This window comes from Hemiscyllium ocellatum, chromosome 14 (assembly GCF_020745735.1).
Source record: "Hemiscyllium ocellatum isolate sHemOce1 chromosome 14, sHemOce1.pat.X.cur, whole genome shotgun sequence".
Lineage (NCBI taxonomy): Eukaryota > Metazoa > Chordata > Chondrichthyes > Orectolobiformes > Hemiscylliidae > Hemiscyllium > Hemiscyllium ocellatum.
This window is the reverse complement of record NC_083414.1, coordinates 65,262,034-65,289,462: the sequence shown is the minus strand read 5'-3', so window position 1 is coordinate 65,289,462 and position 27,429 is coordinate 65,262,034. Positions and strand designations below refer to the sequence as shown.

General features: G+C 45.8%; 1 protein-coding gene across 1 annotated transcript in view; it reads right to left on the bottom strand.

The window, feature by feature from the left end:
- Positions 1 to 11,175: 11,175 nt before the first annotated feature.
- The window catches only part of grip2b (glutamate receptor interacting protein 2b), a gene marked incomplete at its 5' end in the record, with an annotated part of 257,289 nt that continues 241,035 nt past the window's right edge, over positions 11,176 to 27,429 (bottom strand). The window contains 3 exons of the mRNA XM_060835042.1: positions 11,176 to 11,388; positions 15,572 to 15,718; positions 18,240 to 18,464. Of these exons, the coding sequence (XP_060691025.1) occupies positions 11,176 to 11,388; positions 15,572 to 15,718; positions 18,240 to 18,464 (585 nt within the window). The remainder of the gene's footprint in view (positions 11,389 to 15,571; positions 15,719 to 18,239; positions 18,465 to 27,429) is intronic.

Genomic DNA, 27,429 nt, shown 5'->3' with positions numbered 1-27,429 from the left:
GACACAGTGTCACTCAGCTGTGGGCTCAATAACATAAGAAGCAATAACCACTCTGTTTGTTTTAAGTGGATGTTGGTCGAAGGATAATTACTGATCAAGCTCTGCTTCTGAACAATCTCCAACCAGCTGAAAAAAATGGTGAAATATTGACTGCAATTTCACCCAGATTGGAATTTGAATTTTTTGGAATAAATGTTCCCTCTTGATTTAATCTTGGAATTGTGCAGCTTTGAGGGTGTCCCATTGTGCCTGTGGAAAATTCTCTGCAGGACCCAACAATTAGTTATGGGTCAGAGTGGGGCCATTCAGCCCATTATGCCCACACTGGCTTTTCAATCAAGCAATGTCACCAAGCACCAATCTCCTGCCTTTCTCCCAAATCACTGCACCGCATTTCTATCCAAATCGCTACCCACTCCCTGCCCTCTTAAACGGCCCAGTTGAATGTGCCTCCACCACATTTTCAGGCATTCCATACCCTAACTCACTGTATGGGAACAAAATTCCCACACATCACCCTCGCCTCATTTACACATCTCATTAAATGCCCTCTTGCCCTTGGTTCATTTTACAATCATGAACAGCTTCAAATCATCAACAAATTTAGCTGGTCATACCTTTCATATAATCCCTACAGTGTAGAAATGCAGCCCATTCAGTCCACACTGAAGACCATCCCGCCCAGACATCCCTGGAACTCTACATTTCCCATGGCTAGTCCCCTTAGTCTGCATATCTCAGGACACGATGACAATTTAGCATGGCCAATCCATCTAACCTGCACAACTTTGGATTGTAGGAGGAAATTGGAGCAAGCTCACGCAGACATGGGGAGAATGTGCAAACTCCACACAGACAGTCGCCCAAGGCTGGAATCAAACCCAGGACCCTGGTGCTGTGAGGCCGCAGTGCTAACCACTGAGCCACAGAGATTGTTCAAGGTTAATCTCTTGGGGGATAATATTATGAACTTCATTATACAAGCTTCAGAAAGAACTTTATTTACCAATATTACAAAAATTGGTCCCTTCATTCAAATCATTCATAGAAATTTATATAAATGATTTTGATGTGAGCATGAGTGGTATAGTTAGTAATTTGGCAGATGACACCAAAATTGGAGGTGTAGTGGACAGCGAAGATTACAATGGAATCTTGAGCAGATGGCCCTATGGCTGAGGAGTAGCAGATAGAGTTTAATTTAGATAAATGTGATGTGCTGCATTTTGGGAAAGCAAATCTTAGCAGCACCTATGCACTTAATGGTAAGGTCCTAGGTAGAGTTGCTGAACAAAGAGACCTTGGAGTGCAGGTTCATAGCTCCTTGAATGTAGTTGAGGGTAGATAGGATAGTGAAGAAGGCTTTCCTTTATTGGTTAGCGTATTAAGTACAGGAGTTGGGAGGTCATGTTGTGGCTGTACAGGACATTGGTTAGGCCACTTTTGGAACATTAGGTCCAATTCTGGTCTCCTTCCTTTCGGAAGGATGCTCTGAGACTTGAAAGCGTTTCAGAAAAGATTTATAAGGCTGTTGCCAGGGTTGGAGGATTTGTGCTATAGGGAGAGGCTGAATAGGCTGGGGCTGTTTTCCCTGGAGCATCGGAACCTGAAGGGTGACCTCAGAGGTTTATAAAATCCTGAGGGCATGGATAGGGTAAACAGAAAAGGTCTTTTCCCTGGGGTGGGGGAGCCCAGAAGGAGAGGGTATAGGTTTAGGGTGAGAGGGGAAGATATAAAAAAGACAGAGGGTGGTACGTGTATGGAATGAGCTGCTAGAGGAAGTGGTGTAGGCTGGTTTAAAAGGCACCTTTATGGGTATATGAATAGGAAGGGTTTGGAGGGATAAAGGCCGGGTGCTGGCAGGTGGGACTAGATTGGGTTGGGATATCTGGTTGGCATGGACATGTTGGACCGAAGGGCCTGTTTCCATGCTGTACGTCTCTATGAATCAATGAATTATAAAGGGTTGCTGCCCCTTGCAGCATACCTTTTGTGATGTCCTGCTTGCCCATTTACTTACTTCCTGATAGGCAACCAAGCTTCTATCCATGCCAATCTGTTATCCCTTACACCATGAACTCATATTTACACAGGCACATTTAGTGCTATCTATCAGATACCTGATCCCATTTTCTTACTTCTCTCTCTTTTTCCATTGGGTACCCCGCACTCCATTCCTCCTCACTGTGCCCATTCAGCCCATTCCTTCTGTGCTGGCTCTTTGAACAAACTACCCACAGTCCCATTGCATGTACTCTTTGGGAGGGTTTAAACTAACTCCGCGGGGGCATGGGAACCAGGACTGTAGCTTTAGGGTACAGGACCTTGAGTGTAGGGAGGTTAGGAATAATGCAGCGATCTCTAAGGAGGGTGCCTGTAACCAGAAAGGAGGATTGAAGTGTGTATACTTCAATGCCAGAAGTATAAGGAATAAGGTAGGTGAACTTGCAGCGTGGGTTGGTACCTGGGACTTCGATGTTGTGGCCATTACAGAGACGTGGGTAGAACAGGGACAAGAATGGCTGTTGCACGTTCCAGGGTTCAAATGTTTTAGTAAGATCAGACATGGGGGTAAAAAAGGGGGAGGCGTGGCATTACTTGTCAAAGACAGTATCACAGCAGTGGAATGGACGATGGAAGAGGACTTGCCATCTGAGGTAGTTTGGGCTGAGGTTAGAAATAGGAAAGGTGAGGTCACCCTGTTAGGTGTTTTCTACAGGCCTCCTAATAGTCCTAGAGAAGTAGAGGATAATATTGCGAGGATGATTCAGGAAAAGAGTGAAGGTAGCAGGGTGGTTGTTATGGGGGACTTTAACTTCCCAGATATTGACTGGGAGAGCTATAGCTCGAGTTCATTAGATGGGTCGGTGTTTGTACAATGTGTGCAGGAGGGTTTCCTGACACAATATGTCGACAGGCCAACAAGAGGGGAGGCTATATTGGATTTGGTTCTAGGTAATGAACCAGGCCAGGTGTTAGACTTGGAGGTAGGTGAGCACTTCGGGGACAGTGACCACAACTCGGTGACTTTTACTTTAGTGATGGAGAGGGATAATCGTGCGCCGCAGGGCAAGAGCTATAGCTGGGGGCAGGGAAATTATGATGCAGTGAGGCATGACTTAGGTTGTGTGGATTGGAAAAACAGGCTTCAAGAGAAGAACACTAATGAGATGTGGGGATTGTTCAAGGAGCAGCTACTGCGTGTCCTCGATAGGTATGTACCAGTCAGGCATGGTGTAAAGGGCCTTGTGAGGCAGCCGTGGTTTAGTAAGGAATTGGAGTCCCTTGTGAAAGGGAAGAAGGCGGCATATGTAAAGATGAGGCGTGAAGGTTCAGTAGGGGCGATTGAGAGTTATAAGGTAGCCAGGAAGGAGCTAAAGAGGGAGCTAAGAAAAGCGAGAAGGGGACATGAAAAGTCTTTAGCTGGTAGGATTAGGGAAAACCCAAAGGCTTTCTATAGGTATGTCAAGAATAAAAGGATGACTAGGGTAGGTATCGGTCCAGTCAAGGATAGTAGTGGGAAGTTGTGTGTGGAGGCGGAGGAGATTGGAGAGACATTAAATCAGTACTTTTCATCAGTATTCACTCAGGAACAGGACACTGTTGCTGATGTGAATATGGAATCACAAATAATTAGAATGGATGCCCTGGAAATATGCAGGGAAGAGGTTTTGGGAATATTGGAAAGGATGAATATAGATAAGTCTCCTGGGCCTGATGGCATTTACCCCAGGATCCTATGGGAAGCTAGGGAGGAGATAGCAGAGCCATTGGCCTGGATTTTTATGTCGTCATTGTCAACGGGAATAGTACCAGAGGACTGGAGGATAGCGAATGTGGTCCCATTGTTCAAGAAAGGGAGTAGGGATAGCCCTAGTAACTATAGGCCAGTGAGTCTGACTTCAGTGGTGGGCAAAGTCTTAGAGAGAATGGTAAGGGATAAGATTTATGAACATCTGGGTAGGAATAACGTGATCAGGGATAGCCAGCATGGTTTTGTGAAGGGCAGGTCGTGCCTCACAAACCTTATTGAGTTCTTTGAGAAGGTGACTAAGGAAGTGGATGAGGGTAAAGCAGTAGATGTTGTGTATATGGATTTTAGTAAGGCGTTCGATAAGGTTCCCCATGGTAGGCTAATGCTAAAACTTCAGAGGTATGGCATTGAGGATACATTAGAGGTTTGGATTAGGAATTGGCTGGCTGGAAGGAGACAGAGGGTAGTAGTTGATGGATTATGTTCATCTTGGAGCGCAGTTACTAGCGGTGTACCACAAGGATCTGTTTTGGGACCATTGCTTTTTGTTATCTTTATAAATGATCTAGAGGAAGGACTTGAAAGCTGGGTAAGCAAGTTTGCGGATGACACGAAAGTCGGTGGAGTTGTGGATAGTGAGGAAGGAAGTGGTAGGTTACAGCGGGATATAGATAAGTTGCAGAGCTGGGCGGAAATGTGGCAAATGGAATTCAATGTAGCTAAGGGCGAAGTCGTTCACTTTGGTAGGAATAACAAGATGATGGATTACTGGGCTAATGGTAGGCTACTTGGTAGTGTAGATGAGCAGAGGGATCTTGGTGTCTATGTACACAGATCTCTGAAAGTTGCCACCCAGGTAAATAGTGCTGTGAGGAAGGCATATGGTGTACTGGGCTTTATTGGCAGAGGAATTGAGTTCCGGAGTCCTGAGGTCATGTTGCAGTTGTATAAGACTCTGATGAGGCCTCATCTGGAGTATTGTGTGCAGTTTTGGTCGCCATACTATAGGAAGGATGTGGAAGCTTTAGAACGAGTGCAGAGGAGGTTTACCAGGATGTTGCCTGGAATGGTAGGAAGATCGTATGAGGAAAGGCTGAGGCACTTGGGGCTGTTCTCATTGGAGAAGAGAAGGTTTAGGGGAGATCTGATAGAAGTGTATAAGATGATTAGGGGTTTAGATAGGGTAGATACTAAGAACCTTTTACCGCTAATGGAGTCAGGTGTTACTAGTGGACATAGCTTTAAATTAAGGGGTGGTAGGTATAGGACAGATGTTAGGGGTAGATTCTTCACACAGCGGGTTGTGAGTTCATGGAATGCCCTGCCCGTATCAGTGGTGAACTCTCCTTCTTTATGTTCATTTAAGCAGGCATTGGATAGGCATTTGGAAGTTATTGGGCTAGTATAGGTTAGGTAGGACTCGGTCGGCGCAACATCGAGGGCCGAAGGGCCTGTACTGCGCTGTATCCTTCTATGTTCTATATATGTTCTATGTACTCATTTAGTTTTTCGACTGCTGACGAAACGTCTGAAAACGAACCTTCCAGCTCAGCGAGCAGACCTACATCCAGTTTTTCTCTGTTGAAAATAAGAGGTCTCCAGTCCTCTTTCACAAACATTTGTGGGTTCTGTGCTTCTTTACTGTCTATTCAGCTTACATGGCCCACTATACTGCTTCGGAAAGGGTCGTCCATATTCAAACAGACCCTGATGGCAACAAACTCAGCCCCCTTCTCCACACCTCCCCCCCACCACCCTCACCCCGGCCCCCTCCACCACCACCACCCAGTCATTACGAATTCAGCAAATATCTATGATCAAAACTCCTCATTACTTTAAAACCTTCCCATCACCTCTCCTCCTAATCTCCACCCTGAGGGGAATAAAGACTTAGAGGCACTACAGCTGGTAAGAGCTTGTAAGAGGAGCTACAGCGAGCAGCTGGAAAGTGTTTACTTTATTAATTCTGGATTTACAATGATAACAAAATCCCGGAGCTCACCCACAGTGTTTCAAATTCTCTGCAGCTGTCAGAGATTTGATAATTATAGAAATTACAGGAGAGACAAAACATCACAGAGGCTAACAAATCTTCATGTACATATTTTACAAATCTGAATATCACCAGGAACTTTTTTCTTTGTTCAAAAAAAAAACAAATTAAGATGTAAAAATTGAATTTAAATGATCAGTTACCCAGAGGTGTGATGGTTTTCATTTCGGAAGAACCGCTAGTGAAATTCACAGGGGTTTGGCATTGTCTTCACAGACTGTCAGACCCAAAGGCTTTCAGCAGTAGCGAAGGTTTTGAATTTCCGCTGTGCTGAAATGGATGGCAGATGCTCACCAGCACTTACCACCTTTCCATGGGATGTAGGCATCATTTGATGCCTATCTCTAATTGCCCTTGAACTGCGCGGTTTCGAAGAGCAGTTAAGAATCTGTAGCGCCTGTAGACCCGGGTTCAATTCCCGACTCAGGCGACTGACTGTGTGGAGTTTGCACGTTCTCCCTGTGTCTGCGTGGGTTTCCTCCGGGTGCTCCGGTTTCCTCCCACAGTCCAAAGATGTGCGGGTCAGGTGAATTGGCCATGCTAAATTGCCCGTAGTGCTAGGTAAGGGGTAATGTAAGGGTATGGGTGGGTTGCGCTTCGGCGGGTCGGTGTGGACTTGTTGGGCCGAAGGGCCTGTTTCCACACTGTAAGTAATCTAATCTAATCTAATCCCAGGATCTGGAATCATACTTGGATAAGGAAGCAAGGCTTACTTTCCCTCACAGACATTAGTGAACCAGATGGGTTTTTACAACAATTGATTATAGTTTCATTCCTAGAGGGTTATTTTTTTCTTTAAATGTTTCATGAAAGTGGGCATCACTGGCAAAACCAGCTTAGCTGTTGTCCCTAGTTGCCCTTGAACTGAGTGGCAAAGAGCAGGGAAGTGTGGGTTGCTGTGGGTCTGACTATGTGAGGACACCAACTCTCCTTCCTTTTCAGATGGAAAAACTAGTGAGAATTACAAATGACACAAACTACCTCATAAACTTTAAAACAGAGCTCCCGTGCACCTATTTCGAAGTCTAGCTGCTTTATTTGTCCTCTAGGTAGTGAACCTGTTGGGTTTTATAAACAGAGCACAGAATACAGGGGTATGGCTGTATAAGACATTGGTAAGGCCACGTTTGGAACTGCGTACAATTCTGGTTGCCCTGCTAAAGGAAGGATATTATGAAACTGCAAAGGGTGCAAAAAAAGATTTACAAGCATGTTACTAACACTGGAGCATTTGAGTTATAAGGAAAGGTCAGCATCGGAGGTTGAGGGGTGACCATCTAGAGGTTTATAAAATCCTGAGGGGCTTAGATAAGGTGAAAATGTCTTTTTCTCCAGGGTAGGGGAGTCAAAACTAGAAGGGTAAGGTGAAATGGATAAGATTTAAAAGGCACCTGAGGGGCAACGTTTTCATACAGAGGGTGGTATGCATATGGAATGGCTGCCAGAGGAAGTGGTAGAGGTGGTTACAATTGAAACATTTAAAAAACATTTGGACAGATACATGGGTAGGAAAGGTGTAGACGGATATGGGCCAAATGCAGGAAAAATGGGTCTAGTTCAGTTTAGGAAATTGGTCAGCACAGACATGTTGAGGCAAGAGTCTATTTCCATGCTGTGTGACTAAATAATTTCATGGTCACTATTACTGAGAGGAAATTTCTTTTTTGCATTTATTTGCATTTAATGCTCTATTAGTCACCATGCTGGATTTGAAACTGTGTCCCCAAAGCATTAGCCTCTGGAGTATTAATCTAATGACATTACCACTGTGCCATCTCTTCAAGACCACCTTGGTGAACAGTCAAATGTGTACTCAATGTGCCATGTCCTGTACCTAACAATCATGGGTGGTTTGGAAAGTAGCTGTTTCCAATTTGATTCAAATTTGAATTGAACCAAGAGTTGGATGATTCACGCCAATGGCGTCATTTCACATCAGAGACTGTGACCGAGCAGGTGGGGCTGGTAAATATCAATGTCGTATGTTGTCACTGAAGAGTATGGTGTAGACTGGAAGCCTCTGGCCACCTGTACTATGTGCGTGTCATGTATGTATACAAGACTGGCGTTGGACCAATACTAGACCCTTGTGAGATCCATGGGGTGTGTGCTGACAGAGTCTTACAGTGCCTAGAATGAAAAGGTCCACTCGCTGAACTGAACAACCTCCATTTTGTTTTTATTTTGCATTAAAAAAAAACCTGTTTGTTGCATTTCCTTTCATACAGAAATATATTAACAATATCTCCCGCCGGGGACCAAAAGATTTAAGTCTGTCACATTGTGCTATAACAAGCGATTAAGAAAAATTCATAGAAAAATAATATCAAGGGCATACAGCATAAACCATTCAATATTACACATTTAAAAATACAAGTTTGTGGATGCATCAGTCCAAAAGCCATCAACACGTACCTTTGCCCCAAATACAACATCAGGGTATATTTTAAAGTCATTTTTCTTTAAATAGTTTCCATCAATAATTTTTCAAATTATTGGCAATTAACGTAGAGAGATTTCATTCCCCCCATCCCCCCAACCTCCGACAATAGGTTGGATTTCGAACAATATCTTACATTTAAATATGGCACATTGCAATCGAGCAGTGATGGGAATTAGAAGACATTTTGACTTGAGAGATTCTGACATTGTGGCAACTGAGGGGGGCCAGTATCACAAAATGGCTGCCCTTCACTGTTAGACTAACATGGACTGAGGTGACTGACGAACACACACACTAAAAAAACACAGACTTTTCAATTATTTCTCCTCCTTCCCAACTGAAATTTCCAAGTTAACTGATCATTCTGCGTCAGTGGGCTACAGGACCAGGAACAGCAGTAAGCTATTCCACTATGCAGGCCTTTGTGACCAAGCCCACTTCCTTTATCCAGCCACACAGTGACCAGGAACCATTTTCCCTGGCACATTTCATATGTCCAGAGGGGACCAAGGCCAAGTGTAGAAACCCTGCCAAGGGGAGGGAGCTGGATAGAGATTGGAAGCCACTGTGGAGGGTGGAGGAGGATGGGTAGTCAAGGGAGGGATGGATGGATGTTTGTGGTTTTGGGCAAGATGGATGGATGGATGACCAAAGTGGAGGAAAGAACAGATGTTTGAGGTGAGAATGGTCAAGGGTGAGGAGGATTTTGAAGTCAACTCACAACAAATTCCGAATGTTAAGATTAGATTAGATTAGATTAGATTAGATTACTTACAGTGTGGAAACAGGTCCTTTGGCCCAACAAGTCCACACCGACCCGCCGAACCGCAACCCACCCATACCCCTACATTTACCCCTTACCTAACACTACGGGCAATTTAGCATGGCCAATTCACCTGACCCGCACATCTTTGGACTGTGGGAGGAAACCGGAGCACCCGGAGGAAACCCACGCAGACACGGGGAGAACGTGCAAACTCCACACAGTCAGTCGCCTGAGTCGGGAATTGAACCCGGGTCTCAGGCGCTGTGAGGCAGTGCGAGCAACAGTGGCTACAATCAGCCTCAGTGGGGCTGGCTTACGGACGCCAATAAATTAGGATTTAACCATTCCCCTCCCCACAAACTGAGCATGTTCAGGAAAGAACAACAGCAATGTTCTGACTGACACTGGGTTCCTATGGAAACTGTGCCTTGGCCGGAGTTAATGTCCTTGGGAGAGGAAGGGAAGAAATCAGGAAATCAGTGAGTGTGCCTGTATTTGGAACCTGTCACCTTGACCCTCCAATGCCATGACTGAGGCCTTCACTAACACAGTATGGATGGGATGAGTTCAAGACTACTTTAGCAACGAATGGTCCTCAATTTGCTACGGAAGTGCAGTTTCTTTCTCTTGTTAAAACGGTTGACATCCTAGGACAAAAAAGGTGCTTAACTTACACACAAAAACTCACAAACACACGCACGCACACACACACACATCAAAGCTCAACACACCGGCCTCACAGTGCAAGGCCTGACCCATCTGAGTTACTTTAATTGTGCTTCATTTCCATTCACTGGTAGAAGGGAGTTCTCCATTCTGATTGTCTTTCTCGCTCTCCCACTCCCCTTTCCCACTGCTCACATACCTTTCCCACCAATCCTCAGCGCGGAATGTCAGGCTCATCCGAGTCAGAGTTTTGGGCTGACTTCCGGTTCGGATTGATGGAAAGTATTCCACACCCCACCCCTTACCCCCCCCTCCCCCCCACTCCCTCCACCCATAACCCTCCCCACTTACCCTCACCCCACCACCTCATCCCCAAATCCAAACATCAGGTGCCGGATAGATGCATGTCCTGCTGGAGCTTTGTCACCTTTGACCTCAGGAATGCCAGTTTCCTGGTTGACAGGAGTCCTGGGAAGGATGTCATTGGAGTTAGGGTGTGCGGGGCAGGGAGGGATGGGGGTGTGCGTGATGGGTGTGAGGTTGGGGTGGCAGAGAGCTGGGTATGGCCAGCATGAGTTTACCAGCCTCCTGATTGGACAGTAGTCTAAGTGGGCAGTGTGTTTGGATTGCAAACTCACATCCTTAAAATTTGACATCCACTGGATAAAATACCCATCAGAATGCCCCTTTTGAAATGTTCCTCCCGTTCTTTTGTTATTGGGGCAATAGTGCCCTGTTTTAATTAAAACCAACTCCATTCAGTCTCGTGTTCACTTCCCTCCATGTTCCATACAGCGTTTTGAACCCACCTGCCCTGAGAAGCTGACCAGAAATCTTTGACGGAGGGAATAAGGCCTACACCATCACCAGAAAGCCTCAAACCTTCAGATGATATCCTTAAATAGTTGAAACTGGACATTTGGGTCGTTGGGTATTTCTAAGGACAATATAATTTGAAAGTTTGGTTGAGGGGCTGGAGTGGGGGAGTGTATTTTGGAATTATTGCACTTAAATAAATATGAACCCCTCTTGCTATTACGCGATGGGGCAGCTACAGGAGACAGGCTGTCATCTCTGGCCACCCACGTTCTTGAGGTTTTTATCCTGCCAACTGCCACGAGGAGCCAAGCAACCTTTCACCCCCAGTAACACAGAGCCAACAAACACTTCTTTAGAAATCCTCTCTGATTGCACCCCACCCCCCACCGACTTCACCAGGAATCCTCAACTCCCGGCATTTCCGGGAAAGCACCGGCAAGTTGGCGATCAATCCTCTGGAGGTCAACGGATGGGCCATTCAGCCCCTCCTGCTGTTCAGCTGTGCCCCGTGACATCGTTTGGCCGGCGTCCAATCTGAAACGAGGTTGGGGGAAGGTAGCACCATTGGAAAGAGCCCAGCAGTGTTTAGGGGGGGTGGGGTGGAGGGGAGGTGGATGGTGGGTGGGGGAGAGGAGGGAGGGGGAGGGACAGTGTGACGTCTTGGCCTCTCCTGCTCACAGCGACCTGGTGTTCTTCCTGCTCTCCCTGAACCCCGCCCGCTGCAAGAGGCGGTGGCCATTTCGCGAGCGCTCACAATCTTCGGACCTGGTGCGGGTGGTCAGCGCCAGGGGATTCCGGCTGACCACCAAGTCCAGCCTGTCCCCCGACTCGGAGATAAGGGGCACTGTCAGGCAGCAGTCAAAGTCCCTCGTCCTGACGTGATTGACCTGCCGGCAGAGAAACATGCACAGCTTAGCAATCGGGCCGTTTCCCCAACCCTCAAACCCATTGAAAGGGAAGGCGATGGCCTAGTCCTATCATTGCTGGATTTATTAGTCCAGAGACCCAGGGAATGTTCTGGGGCCCTGGGTTCGAATCCCACTAAGAGTCTAATGATGACCATGAACACAGAACATCGACCAGTGCAGGCCCTTCAGCCCACAATGTTATCTCGAGCATTTATCTTGATCTAAGACCAAACTAACAGCTTATGCTCGAAACGTCGACTCTCCTGCTCCTTGGATGCTGCCTGATATGCTGTGCTTTTCCAGCACCATGCTTTTTGACTCTAACCTACACACCCCTCAATTTACTGCCATCCATGTGCTTGTCCAGCAGTCGCTTAAATGTCCCTCGTGTCTCTGCCTATTGTCGGGGAAAACAATCCAACTGGTCCACTAGTGTCATTTAGGGAAGGAAATTGCCATCCTTACCTAGTCTGGCCTACATGTGAGTCCAGACCCACAGCCATGTGATTGACACTAACTGCCCTCTGGGTAATTAGGGGTGGATATTAAATGCTGGTTTGACCAGTGACACCTACATCCCATGAATAAATAAAGTTTCTTTTTTAAAAGTCAGATGGCCTTCTTCTGAAATGTCTACTGGTGTTTTATGAGTGAAAGGTGGGAGGGAAAGTTGAATAATGGAGGTGAAGGATCACAGCACAGAAAGAGGCTGCCACTGTGGGCACTGCATGGGCTGTGATGTATCGCCATCCCAGACAAAGCCTTATGACAACTCGCTAACTCTGTGTTATTTCTCTAAGTTTCTGTTAACTGTTTGAGTTTGTTTCTGTTGCAATGTCCCTAGCAGGGGCTGTTTAACCTGATTGAAGATTTGTCTGAAAGGAGCAGAAATTGGGGTCCTGAAAGATTGAGGACTTCTCGTAGACCTCGCCCGCCCCTCGGCCTGTGTCAATTCTTTGCAAGAGCAAGGCGACCAGTTCCTTTGCAAGTTCCTATCTGATTCCCCTTTGGAAGTTACCATTGAGTCTGCGTCCACCGGCCCTGCATTCCAGATTAGAAGTCACGATTTAAAAGACAAGTGCTCGCTGCAACCCAATCTATCGCCAATGGTCTTGGGTTCCAAAACCTCCCGCCAATTTTTCATTCGCTCACAGGATATGGGCATTGATGGACTGGTCAGCATTTATTGCCCAGATGGCAGTTTTAAAAGTCAATCGTGTTGCTGGGTGTCTGGAGTCACATGTTGGCCGAGACTGCGTAAGGATGGTACATTTCCTTCCTTAAAGGATGTGAGTTAACCAGATAGCTTTTCTCCTTGGAGAGCTAAATTTAAATTTCAAGTCATGGCCTGACCCCAGGTTCTGGATTACTCGTCCATTTAGGTTACCACCCTCTCATGATAAACTGAAACAATTCATTCTTATTTACTCTTATCAGAGCTCCCATAATTTGGAGCATTTCTATTATATTTCTCCTGAAAACCTGAGTGAATTAAAATAGTCAGTGATAGGAATGGAGGAATTAGGAGGCTGTTCAGTCCCTTTGAGCCTGATTGAAGTTTGAGCTAGATTATGACAACTCAGCACCATCTTCCCACTTTGTCCCCATATCCCTTTATACTTTTAATATCTACAAATCTTTACTGCAAACTTGGCACAATCCTTTTACAGTTAGAACTATAAGATCATTAGATGGAGGAGCAGGAGTAGGCCATTCAGTCCATCGAGTCTACCCTACCAATCAATGAGACCATGACTGATGAGATAATCCTCAGCCCCAATTTCCCTGGCCTTTCCCCAAAAGCCTCCATTCCTTTACTGGTTAAAAATCCGTCTCCACATTGATTTTAGTGATCCAACCCAAACAGCCTTCTCTTGTGGTGAAGAATTCCACAGATTCACTCCCCCTCAGAGAAGAAATTCCTCCTCATCTCTGTCTGAAATGTGCTGAGCCTTACTCTGAGAGTAAGTCCTAGACTCTTCCCACAATGGGAAACCACCTCTCCACATCTACCCTGTCACTTGCCCTAAGGACCTTGAATGTTTCAACAAGGTTAGTGATATCATCATTTTTACCTTGCTACTACTCGGGCCTGTGTCCAAAGATTGAGTCTGAAGATAATCCTACAGCTCACCACACAAAATGGCGCCCCTCCCCTCTTGAAAACCGTGGCCCTGAAAAATAACAATTTTCCTTGCACTATCTAAGCCAGTGGGTCGGCCACAATCGCTGGCCTTTTGATCCCAACACAACATGGCTGTAGTTTATCACAAATCCCAGCGTGCACTGCATTAGCTCCCCAGAAGCTCTTCCACTAAGCAAAGCTGGCCTTCAAGTGATGGAGCACGATGACTTCAACATACACTTCCATTTGTTCATTGTTGCAAGGCCCAAGATCCTACTAGACAGTTACCCAACACCTTCAGGGGAAGTCCTTCGATGTATGGACCCCAGTAAAATCATAGAGATGTACAGCTTGGAAACAGACCCTCAGTCCAACTCATCCATGCCAGCCAGATATCCCAACCTAATCTAGTCCCATTTGCCAACACTTGGCCCATATCCCTCTAACCCATCATCCCCTTTCAAGGGTAATGTGGAGTGAACAATAATAGCGGCCTTGCTCATATCCTTAGAACAAAACAACAGGGAAATATTACCCTTTGTTCACACTTTGCTCTGCACCCAAGGCAGCCAAGGGAACTGAGCACTGGTATTTGTTACACCTAACATTTCCTACAGGCAGAACGAGGAGGATGGGTGTCAGCAGGTTGCTGTACCATGACCAAAGCTGGGTTTCCATTTCTGGTCATTGGGCCAATATTGTTCTCAACTCCAAGGCTGGCTCTCCCTTAGTTCCAAGCTGTGGCTGTTTGGCTAGCACTCCTGCCTCTGAATCAACAAGAGGCTGATGGGATGTTAAACCATCCTGGGGTGACAGTCCACAACGAGGTCACTAGCCAAACCCCCAGCAATGCAAGATCCAATGCAGCAATGGCCGCTGTGAGGTTATTTTTAACCGTGCAGGTTTTTGAACAGTGGGTGCTGCCTGAACTTGTTGGTCTGAATCCTGTGCTCAAGGAACTACTGTAATGGGAAAGTAGGTGGCTACTTTACTTCAATGTCTTGAGGATTAAATAGCATTTCTCCACCCAGCCCCCCAACCCCTAATCTCCTTGCTCACTGTCAGAGGACTCTCATTTCCTCCCACCCCAACCTCCCTCCACCAGTGAGATACAACATCTCTGGGGTCTCTGCAATTCCCTCGATTGAAGAAGATTGAGGTAACTGAAGAACTTGAGAGGTTGGATGTTTCCTCGAGTGAGGCAGCCCAGAACAGAAAGCCATCACGTTAACGTCAGAGCCAAGCCACTCTGGCTAAACGTCAGGGAGCGCTATTTCACACAAAGGTAAGTTCTAGGATAGAAACCCTATATTGTGGAAAGAGGCCATCTGGCCCATCAAGTCTGTGCTGACCCTCCACAGAGCATCCCACCCAACTCCACCCCATCACCCCAGAGTTCTCATGGCTAATCCACCCTAACCTGCACATCCCTGGACACTGTGGGCAATTTAGCATGGCTAATCCACCCTAACCTGCACAACCCTGGACACTGTGGGTAATTTAGCATGGCCAATCCACCCTGACTTGCACATCCCTGGACACTGTGAGCAATTTACCGTGGCCAATCCACCCTGACCTGCACATCTCTGGACACTGTGGGCAATTTACCATGGCTAATCTACCTAATCTGCACATCCCTGGACACTGTGAGCAATTTAGCATGGCTAATCCACCCTGACCTGCACAACTACAGCCTCTGGGAGGATGCCAAAACTTGGGTTCCTGGTGTTGTGAGGCAGCAATGCTAACCACTGGGCCACTGTGTATTCCACAAAGTGCTCCCGCCCACAAAAAAAGAGGTTGAGACTGAAGGTATGGCAACATTTTAAAGCTGAGATCAATAGATTTGTGTTAAGGGGTTAAAATACAGATGGCAGAACAGGGGCTGATGGGTCTATTTGCCTTCCCACCCCCACACTGATGTTTCCTACATGAAAGCACTAATTGCACTTCACAAACATTTCATCAACTGTACGGTGGTTGGAGACATCCTGAGGTGGTAAAAGGCACCATACAAATGTACACTTCTCTTCTTACCTGCAATATCCGGTCGTAGGGCTGAAGCCCACTTCCCTCAGCAGGACCATTGGGTCTTATCAAGTTGACATAAACCCCTTTCTCTAAGAGGCCATCAGAGATACTAAAGCCAAAGTCTTCATTCTCGGAGCTCTTGTGGATGGTGATCTGAGAAAACAATACTGCTAATTAAAGAAAGGCTTCAGAAAAATTGCCTAATTTACCATGATCGTTTCTGGCTATCCAATAGTAACTGACGTGAAAAATCATTAATCTGGAGCAAAGGATGGAATGGATGCTCTAAGGAAAGGTCATTGGACCCGAAACGTTAACTCTGATTTCTCTCCACAGATGCTGCCAGACCTGTTGAGCTTTTCCAACAATTTCTGTTTTGTTTCTGATTTCAAATGGAACAGGAAGGTCAGGTCAAAAAGATGCAGCTACAGCTGGAGTTGGGGTCTGATGACAGGATGTTTTCTCCACACTGAGCGAGGTTAACACCTGGAATTGATGTCAACATCTGGGTGGCATGGGCATGTTGGACCGAAGGGCCTGTTTCAATGTTGTAGGCTTCCACGACTCTATGACTTGGAACTGCCCTTAATAACAGAATTGATGTAAACATTGGATTAACCTCAACTCCCAGAGTCACCCGGAGTTGACTTTGTCACTAGAGTCAACACTGGCACTCAGAGTCAATCTTGACACCTGGAGTGGATTGCAAAAGCTGCCATTAACCTCCTTCCTGTAATTGATTTCCAGACCTGCGGTCTGATCCCAAAGCTGAAACCAGGAGGTGAAACCTCTTGGAATTATTTTCCAGGCAGCTCAATGCAACAATGGATTGAGTGCGGCCTTGGTCTGCATGGATGGCTTTCCACTTTCACACTAATATTATCCCATGTTTATCTGCCTTTCTCCCATTTTGGAAATGCTAAATTACTTATATTAAAAGGAGCTGGTTAGCTCAAAATGCACTTTTCAGGCAACCAGAGTCAAATAAAAGTGACAGATGAAGGGGGTGAATCTACAACGCAATTTCCTTTGTTAAATTACATGCTTTCTGTGCAAGTTTTAACATGGTCTTTGTAAATGATCTTACATCAAATGTGTCCTCATACAAAAACCATCCAGTGCTGCTCACCTGAAAGTGTATGCGCACTTTTAGCCAAAGTGCAACACACTCTTTCACACAACAATACACACTCGTACCTGCTTATTCACACCCAGTCTCCTACTTCACATGCAACGTGTGCGACTGGCAACAGAGAGTGCAAATGCTGGTCTTTTCCCCAGGGTGGGAGAGTTTGAAACTAGAGGGCATAGGTTTAAGGTGAGAGGGGAAAGATTTCGAAGGGACCTACAGGTCAACATTTTCACACAGAGGGTGGTGCCAGTGAAAGTGGTGGACTTAGGTACAATTACAACATTTAAAAGACATTTGTACAGACACATGAACAGTAAAGGCTTAGAGGGGCATGGACCAAATGCAGGCAAATGGTTCTAGTCCCATTTAGGGGACTAGGATGGCACGGACATGCAGGGCCAAGGACAGACAGACAGACAAACAGACACACACATATACACGCACTAAGAACCTCAGCACCACCAAGATAAAGGAACTTGCTTAACTACCTTAACGCCTCACTCATTCTCTTCCTCTCCCACCAACACGCGGTAGCAACTGTGTGTACCATCTAAAAGATGGAATGCAGTAAGTCACCAAGGCTAGGAGCAAATTATTGCAGATGCTGGAATCTGTACTGAAAACAGCAAATGCTGGAGATCACAGCGAGTCAGGCAGCATCCATGGAGAGGCAGCATGTTAACGTTTCAAGTCGAGATGACTTTTCATCAGAATCTTCATCTAGAAACGTTAGCTTGCTCACTCTCCATGGATGCTATCAGACCCGCTGTGATTCCCAACACTTTTTGTTTTCATTCAGGTCACCAAGGCTCCCTTGACAGCACCTTTTATACCTATCACCTCTACCATCTAGAAGGACACGGCAGCAAATGCATGGGAACCTGCAAACACATCTGAAAGCCACACACCATCCTGATTCAAGAGTTGTATCAGTGTTTCTTCAGTATCACTGGCTCAAAAACACTGTGGGTGTCCCTTCACTCCATGGGGGGGTTTCAGTGATTCAAGAGGGCAGCTAGCCACCACCTTCTCACGGCCAATAGGGACGGGTGAGAAATGCTACTATTGCATTCCCTTGAATGAACAGGGAAACAAAAGACAAACTCAAGAATTACACACAGACACGTACTAAATTATCTTGTTTCCTGTGACAAATGCAGTAACAATCCGAACCTTCTATGTTCAGAGACTCGGGTTTCTGTCTGTCTCATTGCCCAGTTTCTTTCACAATCGGTTAACACTACCATTTCTCTGCCTGAGTACGCGTGTCCATTGATGAGGGCACTCAAGAGGGTTACACATATCTTGCTGGACTTTGAAAGTTCCCTCCTAAAGCCCGTTACAATTTGACATAGTTATTCAGGGTTGGTGCGCACAGCTCTGGGATTGAGGAATCTTCAATGGATGGAGTCACGGGGACTTTGCTCCGTACCCATGTTATGATCCTTGGTAGACAGTTTCTCACTGGCATCTCACACTGTCTCTCTCTCTGGCCTGAGACACCTTGTGCCCCTCAGCTCAAAGCTAGCTATGGAAACTCACCTTGTGCAATTCAGCAGGACTGGTTGGCGTAACCTCTTCCTTAATTTTCTTCAGTTCCAATCTTTTTTCCTTTCCCAGCGTGGGCACCACCGGGCACTCATTCTGTTCCTCACTACCCTCCAGCGGACCCTCTTCCTGCAGCTTCCCCAGCACTGAGTGGTTTACAGCTTCTGATGGGTGGCCTTCAATCCCCAAAGTCAGTTCACTTCCAGACATTATAGAAGCCTGTGGAGAGGCAGCACGGACACAGGTTTACAGCACCGCACACATGTGTGCGACAACATAGGAAACACGGGGTGAGCAGGAGGCCATTCAGCCCAAATCCACTCTGCCCTCCATAGAGAGGTGCTCTTCAGGTCTACCTACCTGCCCTTGCTCCACATCCTCAACTCACCTCATCTGACAGAAATCTATCCAGAGCAGACTGGGGACTTGCAATGGACTCTCAGCATCAATAACATATGGGAAAGAGACGCGCAGATTCCACTACCACTCTGTAAGAAATGCTTCCTAACAATACTCCCTGAATGGTTGCTCCAATTTTATGGCTATGAACTCTCCCTACCAGAAGAAATAATGCATTCCTACATCTGTTACCAATTCCATTAATCTTTACTTAAATTACCTCTTATTTTTCAAGAATTACATCGATAATGTTTCAGAGGGGAGAAAGTAGATCTTCAATCCTGTTTAGGTATGAATAAAGTGTGCCCTGCTTTCAATTCTGAAGGGGCCCTGTTAAGACGGCGATGGTGCCAACAGCAAACGCTCATGGCACCAACTGAACCACCTCCCTGGAGCGCAAGGGAGCCACCTGGCATGGAGGAGTGCTTCTCTCCTGGTACAAAGAGGTCTTCCCTTTCAACACACGCCCCTGGAATTCTACACTGACCGATAAAAAGGGAAGGGCTTTCTTTTTTCCAAAATGATAATGATGCAATCTATCCAGAGGGCAGCACAATGAGGAGCTCTCTGAGCAATACTTCTACGCAAATGCCTTGCGTCTTCGGTAGTGCACTCAGTAAACAAGCTGTGAAGCACATGCATCCACCACGCATTATTTATTGGGCTCAACTCTGGCTGGTCATATCACAGCAGCAGTGTGGAGCGGGAGATGGTAATTGATTATAGATTTCCTACAGTGTGGAAACAGGCCCTTTGGTCCAACCAGTCCACACCAACCCTCCGAAGAGTAACCCACCCAGACCCATTCTCCTACCCTAATACTCTACATTGACCCCTGACTAATGCACCTAACCCACACACCCCTGAACACTATGGGCAATTTAGCATGGCCAATTCACCAGACCTGCACACCCTTGGACTGTGGGAGCATCCATGGAAACCCACGTAGACACGGGGCAAATGTGCAAATTCTGCACAGACAGTCCCCCAAGGCTGGAATCGAACCCGGCTCTCTGGTACTGTGAGGCAGCAGTGCTAACCACTGAGCCACCATGCCACCCTGGTAGCTGGTGTGTGTCAGCACACTGCATAAATTACATATTATGGCCTTTTATACCGATGTACGTAGTGAGAGAAATAAATGAGCTGTTGCCATTGTTCCTAGATTAATACCTGACCCTCAAATCGTTCATTTGTTGGATCAATCCATTACAAATATCCTGCAGAACCAATTACAGTGTATGATGTTTATAGGCTGTATTTGTGAGAGTAATTAAATCTTCCGGGTGGTTAGGCCAGAGTTTAAGATGGAATCTACCCCAAACCCTACCAGAGAGGTCAGAGGTCAGCTCATCTTTACTTAGTTGGGTTTCCCTGTAGCAATTTAGCAACCAATAGACCACCACCTGTTCAGAGCAAATGATCTGCTCTCACCTAGGAGGACGGCCTGCCTCACAGAGCTGCTCTGCCAATCAGATGGCTGGCACTTCTCTGGTGCCAACAGTGTCACCAGCAGGTAGTCCCCAACACCAAGTTTCCGGAGCATTGGAGATTTACCAGGTCCTGCTCTCTGCCAGGACCCAATGAGGGGGCGCCTGGGATTCATAGGGCAGTAGAGGAGGGGGTCTGGGCAGGAACACTCAACGGTGGAATTACAGCGAGGGGCTTTTGTTCCAGAATGGTGTCCCCCATCCCAATCCACCAAAAGCTTGCTCGTGGTGTCAGCATGTGACGCTGACACCTGGTGGTGGAAGGAGGCTCTGCAGAGGCTATGAGTGAGCTGGGGTGGGCTGTCCACACTCCCGGTCAATGCCCATTTGGGCAGAAAAGTGACATTGCTGTCAAATTTGGTTTTTACCTCACGCCTACAGCCTACTCCGAGTGGCACCATGAATTAAACCTACCATGCCCCCTACATTTATATCTCTCTAAATGAACTCTGCAGCATTCAGCCTATTAAGAGAGAGCCATCAATCTGGATTTATCAGAGGTACCTAGGCTAGTCAGAACAGATTTGCAACCCAAATCAGGATGCCAAATGCAGGTCCTGAAGGAGAGTCATCCTTGACTCAAATGTTCATGCTGGTTTCTTTTCTCTTTCAAACCAGAAGACCCGCTGAGATTTTCCTGGAACTTCTTGTCTTTATTTCAGATTTCCAGCATCCACAGTATTTTGCATATGTGCAGATTGACTGCCTGGTATTGAAACATTGTGTGTGTGTGTGGGGGGGGTTCTATGATGATAGATTTGCCACACAGACCATTGTTAGGTGATCCCTAGGTGGCAAATCACTAGGCTAGTACCCCTGAGTGCCAAGTTCATACTCTGAGAACGTGAGTTCAAATCCCACAACAGTGCAATTTAATTTTGATTAATAAATACATAATCCTAATAATAATGAGCTTCAGACTCCAGTCAATTGTAAAATCCCATCTGGTTCACTAATACCCTTAGGAAAGGGAATATGCTTTGCTTACCTAGTCTGACTCCAGAATGACAGCAATGTCATGAACATATTTGCTCTCTGAAAGGGCTAAGCAAGGGCAGTCAATTTAAAGGTAATTAGGAACAAGCAACAAGTTGGCCTTGCCAGTGTGTTCTTGCCCACTTTTATTAAAAAAATGGTCTGGACAATAAGAATATCTCAAAGACCAGCCTCAAGACACAGCAAAAAGGGAGAACATGCTGTTGCTGATGTGATTCTGAAAAGGATAGTGAACTTGATAAGTTACGCAGGATGTGCATTATAGACTCAACTGGTCTAAGGTCTAGATTAACCTCCTGCCTTCCTATTTCAGATCACGTGCCAGTACCTTTTTCCCTCGTGTACATATCTATATTTCCTTGAAAGGTATCTGTGCTATTCACCTATAAGGTTGCAGCCAGTTCCATATTATTACCATTCGCTCAGTAAATAATTCTCTCTTGCATCAATTGCTGACTATCTCATGACTTGACCCCTTATTTTTGTCCTCCTTCGCAAGCAGGGGAGATGTAAAGTGCCTCGGGACGTCCTACATAGCTACTTTATTAAAACATTTCTTCATTTTGTAGAGCTCTTATCAAGTTAGCTCAGTCCTCGCTCTCTCTCTCTCTCTAGAGAAGAGCCTGGAGCTGTCCCAGTTCTCTCTAGATGGATAAATCTCCTCCTAGGGGGCAGGATGTCTGTCTCCCAATGGAGAATGAGGTCAGGGGAAGTTTTAAAAAAAAGGTTAGGACTTTTGTCTACAAGTTCTGACTGGCAGTGCCTTCCTGACCCTGCATGATTTTCACAGATCGGAAAGGATATCAGTGTGAAACCAGGATGCGCTCCTTCGGAGGTTTTTGTTTGAGAAGGGGTGTGAGCTGGACAATTTGATTGATGCTTACAAATGAACTTGAGGAAAGGTAGAGGCAGGGAATGTTCTCCTGTAGTGCTGGGGGTGGGGGGCACAGTATTCATCTACATTTAAGGCAAAACTAATAACAGTGAGTTGAAAAACAGGCACAGCACTACTGGGCATTACAATGTACTCAATCCCCACACACCATAGACCGGTGACACTGGCAGCAGCATCCTTAGGTTACAGTACCCTCTACTGGTAACTGAGTGTCTGTGCACCTCCTGAACTGCCATAGCCATTCAGGGGCTCAGATAATTTAGATATAGAATAACACAGAGCCAAGAGTGACTTATGGGCTGGAATATAATTTTTTTTTAAGATTAGAATCCCTACAGTGTGGAAACTTCAGCCCTTCAGCCCAACAAGTCCATACCGACCCTCCAAAGAATAACCCACACCGACCCATTCCCCTATTTACCCCTGACTAATACACCTACCACTACGGGCAATTGAGCACGGCCAATTCACCTGACCTGCACATCTTTGGATTGTGGGAGGGAAACCGGAACACCCGGAGGAAACCTACGCAGACACAGGGAGAATGTGCAAACTCCACACATACAGTCGCCCGAGGGAACCCGGGTCCCTGGCGCTGTGAGGCAGCAGTGCTAACTACTGAGCCACCGTGCCACCCAATAACTGAGAGTACTGGATGGTTTCTATTTGGAATAATGTGGATTAGGGAGTGAGTTACAGATTGTAATGTAATTGAGAGATTCTGAAGATTTCCATAATAGAATAACTGAGACGCAGGTGTGTGTTACAGGCTGAAATGTAAATGAGAGCTTTGTTTAGTTTCTATATACAGTAGGATAATGTAGACCTGGAGGTGAGTTACAGGCAGGAATCCAATTCAGTACTTCATTGCTTAATTGATAAAATACCCTTTTCTGAAGGCAAAAGAACGATCCCACTGATCACTTTCTCTGTCCATCATCCCCTCTATCTGTTACTCAAGCTCCACCTTCAACAACTGCTGCAAACATCAAAATCCCTTCCCATTAACCATTGGTTTCCTTACACTATTCCCAGTGGTTCACCCTCCAAAGTTGCTGGTCAATGAGTGGGTCTATCTACTTCAAGGTATCTCTTTCCTTCCACAGCTGTATTCTCTTCCTGGTCCAAGGTCACCGCGGGGCATGAAGCCTCTGAACTTGGAGGGAAAGGATTGTCCCTTCAACACCACCACCACCCCCCCCAATCTGGCCTCCCACTTCACTTCTAACAGCAAAGATAAACTGGCTCATCCCCAAAAGTGAGTTGTCCCATTTGGCCCTGAGTGAAGTTTAACATGGATAAGTGTGACGTTCTCTATTTTGATGAGAAAAATAGAAAGACAACTTATTATCTAAATGATCCAGATTCAGGGTAATCCAAGATGGAGGACGGGAAAAATTTCTGGCTGTAACAGCTGCTCCTTTTTTGAGGTATTTTATGTGCTGGAGGTGATTTCCTCTAATTCCAGGAGCAGCAATTACTGTTTTATATGCTGTTGCATTGTTTTGGAACTTTGGGGGAAAAAGATCAAAACAACAGCAGTTTTAACAGGGAGAAGAACAGACAAAGGAAGCACATGGTGAGGTCAGTGCAGGTGAGAGAGAAAGAAACTGACACCACAATTACTGCCTTTGCTGTTTGAATTCATGTATCGCTGGACATTGGAGTGAGTCTGGGAAAATTAACAAACAGTGATAATCACAACTAATCTTGGAGGAACTGTTGGGCAAAGTTCACAGCACAGAAGCAGATAAGTTACTTGGTTTAAGTGGCCTACAGAAAGTCTGCAGTAGTGAGTAGAGTGGGTTCTTTCTTGATTATATGTATTTGGAGATACGTCTCTTGATTAAACTTAAAATGTAAGCCATAACTATTAATTTAACCTGGGGCAGTGTTTGTAGAGGAATAAGACGGGGTTATTTTCTGGGTTTGTAAATTGTGAAGGAGCAAAAATGGCCTTTCATACAGTGATATGTGCTTCTTGTTAGATGTGGGAGTTTAAAGAGAGTTTAAGGGTTACTGCGGATTACATCTACCATAAATGCTGCTGGCTGCAAATCTTATCAGATTGAGTGGAACAGTTGGAGAGACAGTTAGAAGGAATGAGGAATTTGCAATAGCAACAGTATGTAATGGATGGCAGTTATAGGAAGTGGGGAAGTCTCAGATACAGTCACATGGATAGGTTAACTCCAGGAAGGGTAAGAGAGGTAGGCAGCTAGTGCAGGAGCCTTTTGTGGCTATACCAATTTCAAACAAGCATGGTGTTTTGGAAAATGTAGAGGGTGATGGATTCTCAGGGGAGTGTGGCATGAACAGCCAAGTTTCTGGTATGAAGACTGGCTCTAATGCAACAAGGGGTACGATGGCTTCCAAGAGATCAATTGTGTTAGGGGATTCCCTAATCCGAGGTACAGACAGCAGGAGGTCATTGTCCACATTGGAAGCAACGACATTGGAAGGGGAAAGGTTGAGATTCTGAAGGGAGATTACAGAGAGTTAGGCAGGAATTTTAAAAAGGAGGTCCTCAATATCTGGATTGCTCTCAGTGCTACAAGCTAGTGAGGGCAGGAATATGAGGATAGAGCAAATGAATGTGTGGCTGAGGAGCTGGTGTACGGGAGAAGGATTCACATTTTTGGATCATCGGAATCTCTTTTGGGGGAGAAGTGACCTGTACAAGAAGGATGGATTGCACCTAAATTGGAAGGGGACTAAAATATTGGCAGGGAAATTTGCTAGAGCTGCTCGGGAGGATTTAAACTGGGGGGGTGGGGGTAGGACCCAGGGAGATAGTGAGGAAAGAGATCGATCTGAGACTGGTACATTTGAGAACAGAAGTGAGTCAAACAGTCAGGGCAGGCAGGGACAAGGTAGGACTAATAAATTAAACTGCATTTATTTAAATGCAAGGGGCCTAACAGGGAAGGCAGATGAACTCAGGGCATGGTTAGGAACATGGGAGTGGGATATCATAGTAATTACGGAAACATAGCTCAGGGATGGGCAGAACTAGCAGCTGAATGTTCCAGGATACAAATGCTACAGGAAGGATAGAAAGGGAGGCAAGAGAGGAGGAAGGGGGGGGGGGGGTGTGGCAGAGTGGTGTTTTTGAGCAGGGATGGTATTACAGCTGTGCTGAGGGAGGATATTCCTGGAAATACATCCAGGGAAGTTATTTGGGTGGAACTGAGAAATAAGAAAGGGATGATCACCTTATTGGGATTGTATTATAGACCCCCTAATAGTCAGAGGGGAATTGAGAAACAAACTTGTCAGGAGATTTCAGTATCTGTAAGAATAATAGGGTGGTTATGGTAGGGGATTTTAACTTTTCAAACATTGACTGGGACTGCCACAGTGTTAAGGGTTTAGATGGAGAGGAATTTGCTAACTGTGTACAAGACAATTTTCTGATTCAGTATGTGGATGTACCTACTAGAGAAGGTGCAAAACTTGACCTGCTCTTGGGAAATAAGGCAGGGAAGGTGACCAAGGTGTCAGTGGGGGAGCACTTTGGGGCCAGCGACCATAATTCTATTAGATTTAAAATAGTGATGGGAAAGGAGAGACCAGATCTCAAAGTTGAAGTTCTAAATTGGAGAAAGGCCAATTTTGACGGTATTAGGCAAGAACTTTCAAAAGCTGGTTGGGGGCAGATGTTCGCAGGTAAAGGGACGGCTGGAAAATGGGAAGCCTTCAGAAATGAGATAATGAGAATCCAGAGAAAGTATATTCCTGTCGGGGTGAAAGGAAAGGCTGGTAGATATAGGGAATGCTGGATGACTAAAGAAATTGAGGGTTTGGTTAAGAAAAAGGAAGACAGGATAGATCGAGTAAATCCTTAGAAGAGTATAAAGAAAGTAGGAGTAAACTTAAGAGGGAAATCAGGAGAGCAAAACGGGGATATGAGATAGTTTTGGCAAATAGAATTAAGGAGAATCCAAAGGGTTTTTACAAACACATTAAGGACAAAAGGGTAACTAGGGAGAGAATAGGGCCCCTCAAAGATCAGCAAGGCGGCCTTTGTGTGGAGCCACAGAAAATGGGGGAGATACTAAACGAGTATTTTGCGTCAGTATTTAGTAGGAAAAGGATTTGGAAGATATACACTGTAGGGAAATAGATGGTGACATCTTGCAAAATGTCCATGTTACAGAGGAGGAAGTGCTGTATGTCTTGAAACACATAAAAGTGGATAAATCCCCAGGACCTGATCAAGTGTACCCGAAAACTCTGTGGGAAGCTAGAGAAGTGATTGCTGGGCCTCTTGCTGAGGTATTTGTATCATCAATAGTCACAGGTGAGGTGCCGAAAGATTGGAGGTTGGCTAATGTGGTGCCACTGTTTAAGAAGGGTGGTAAGGACAAGCCAGGGAACTATAGACCAGTGAGCCTGACATCGGTGGTGGGCAAGTTGTTGGAGGGAATCCTGAGGGACAGAATGTATATGTATTTGGAAAGACAAGGACTGATTAGCGATAGTCAACATGGCTTTGTGTGTGGGATCTATATGGACTTCAGTAAGGCGTTTGACAAGGCTCCCCAGGGAGACTGATTAGCAAGGTTAGATCTCATGGAATACAGGGAGAACTAGCCATTTGGATACAGAACTGGCTCAAAGGAAGAAGACAGAGGGTGGTGGTGGAGGGTTATTTTTCAGACTGGAGGCCTGTGACCAGTGGAGTGCCACAAGGATTGGCGCTGGGCCCTCTACTTTTTGTTATTTACATAAATGATTTGGATGCGAGCATAAGTTAGTACATTTGCAGATGACACCAAAATTGGAGGTGTAGTGGACAGCGAAGAGGGAGACTTCAGATTACAACAGGATCTTGATGATATGGGCCAATGGGCTGAGAAGTGGCAGATGGAGTTTAATTCAGATAAATGCAAAGTGCTGCATTTTGGGAAAGCAAATCTTAGCAGGACTTCTACATTTAATGGTAAGCTCCTAGGGGGTGTTGCTGAACAAAGAGACCTTGGAGTGCAGCTCCTTGAAAGTGGAGTCGCAGGTAGATAGGATAGTGAAGGCGGCGTTTGGTATGCTTTCCTTTATTGGTCAGAATACGGAGTACAGGAGTTGGGAGGTCATGTTGCGGCTGTACAGGAGATTGGCCACTGTTGGAATATTGCATGTAATTCTGGTCTCCTTCCTATTGGAAAGATGTTGTGAAACTTGAAAGGGTTCAGAAAAGATTTACAAGGATGTTGCCAGGGTTGGAGGATCTGAGCTACAGGGAGAGGCTGAACAGGCTGGGGCTGTTTTCCCTGGAGCGTCGGAGGCTGAGGGGTGACCTTACAGAGATTTATAAAATCATGAAGGGCATTGATAGGACAAATAGACAAAGTCTTTTCCCTGGGGTCGGGGAGTCCAGAATTAGAGGGCATAGGTTTAGGGTGAG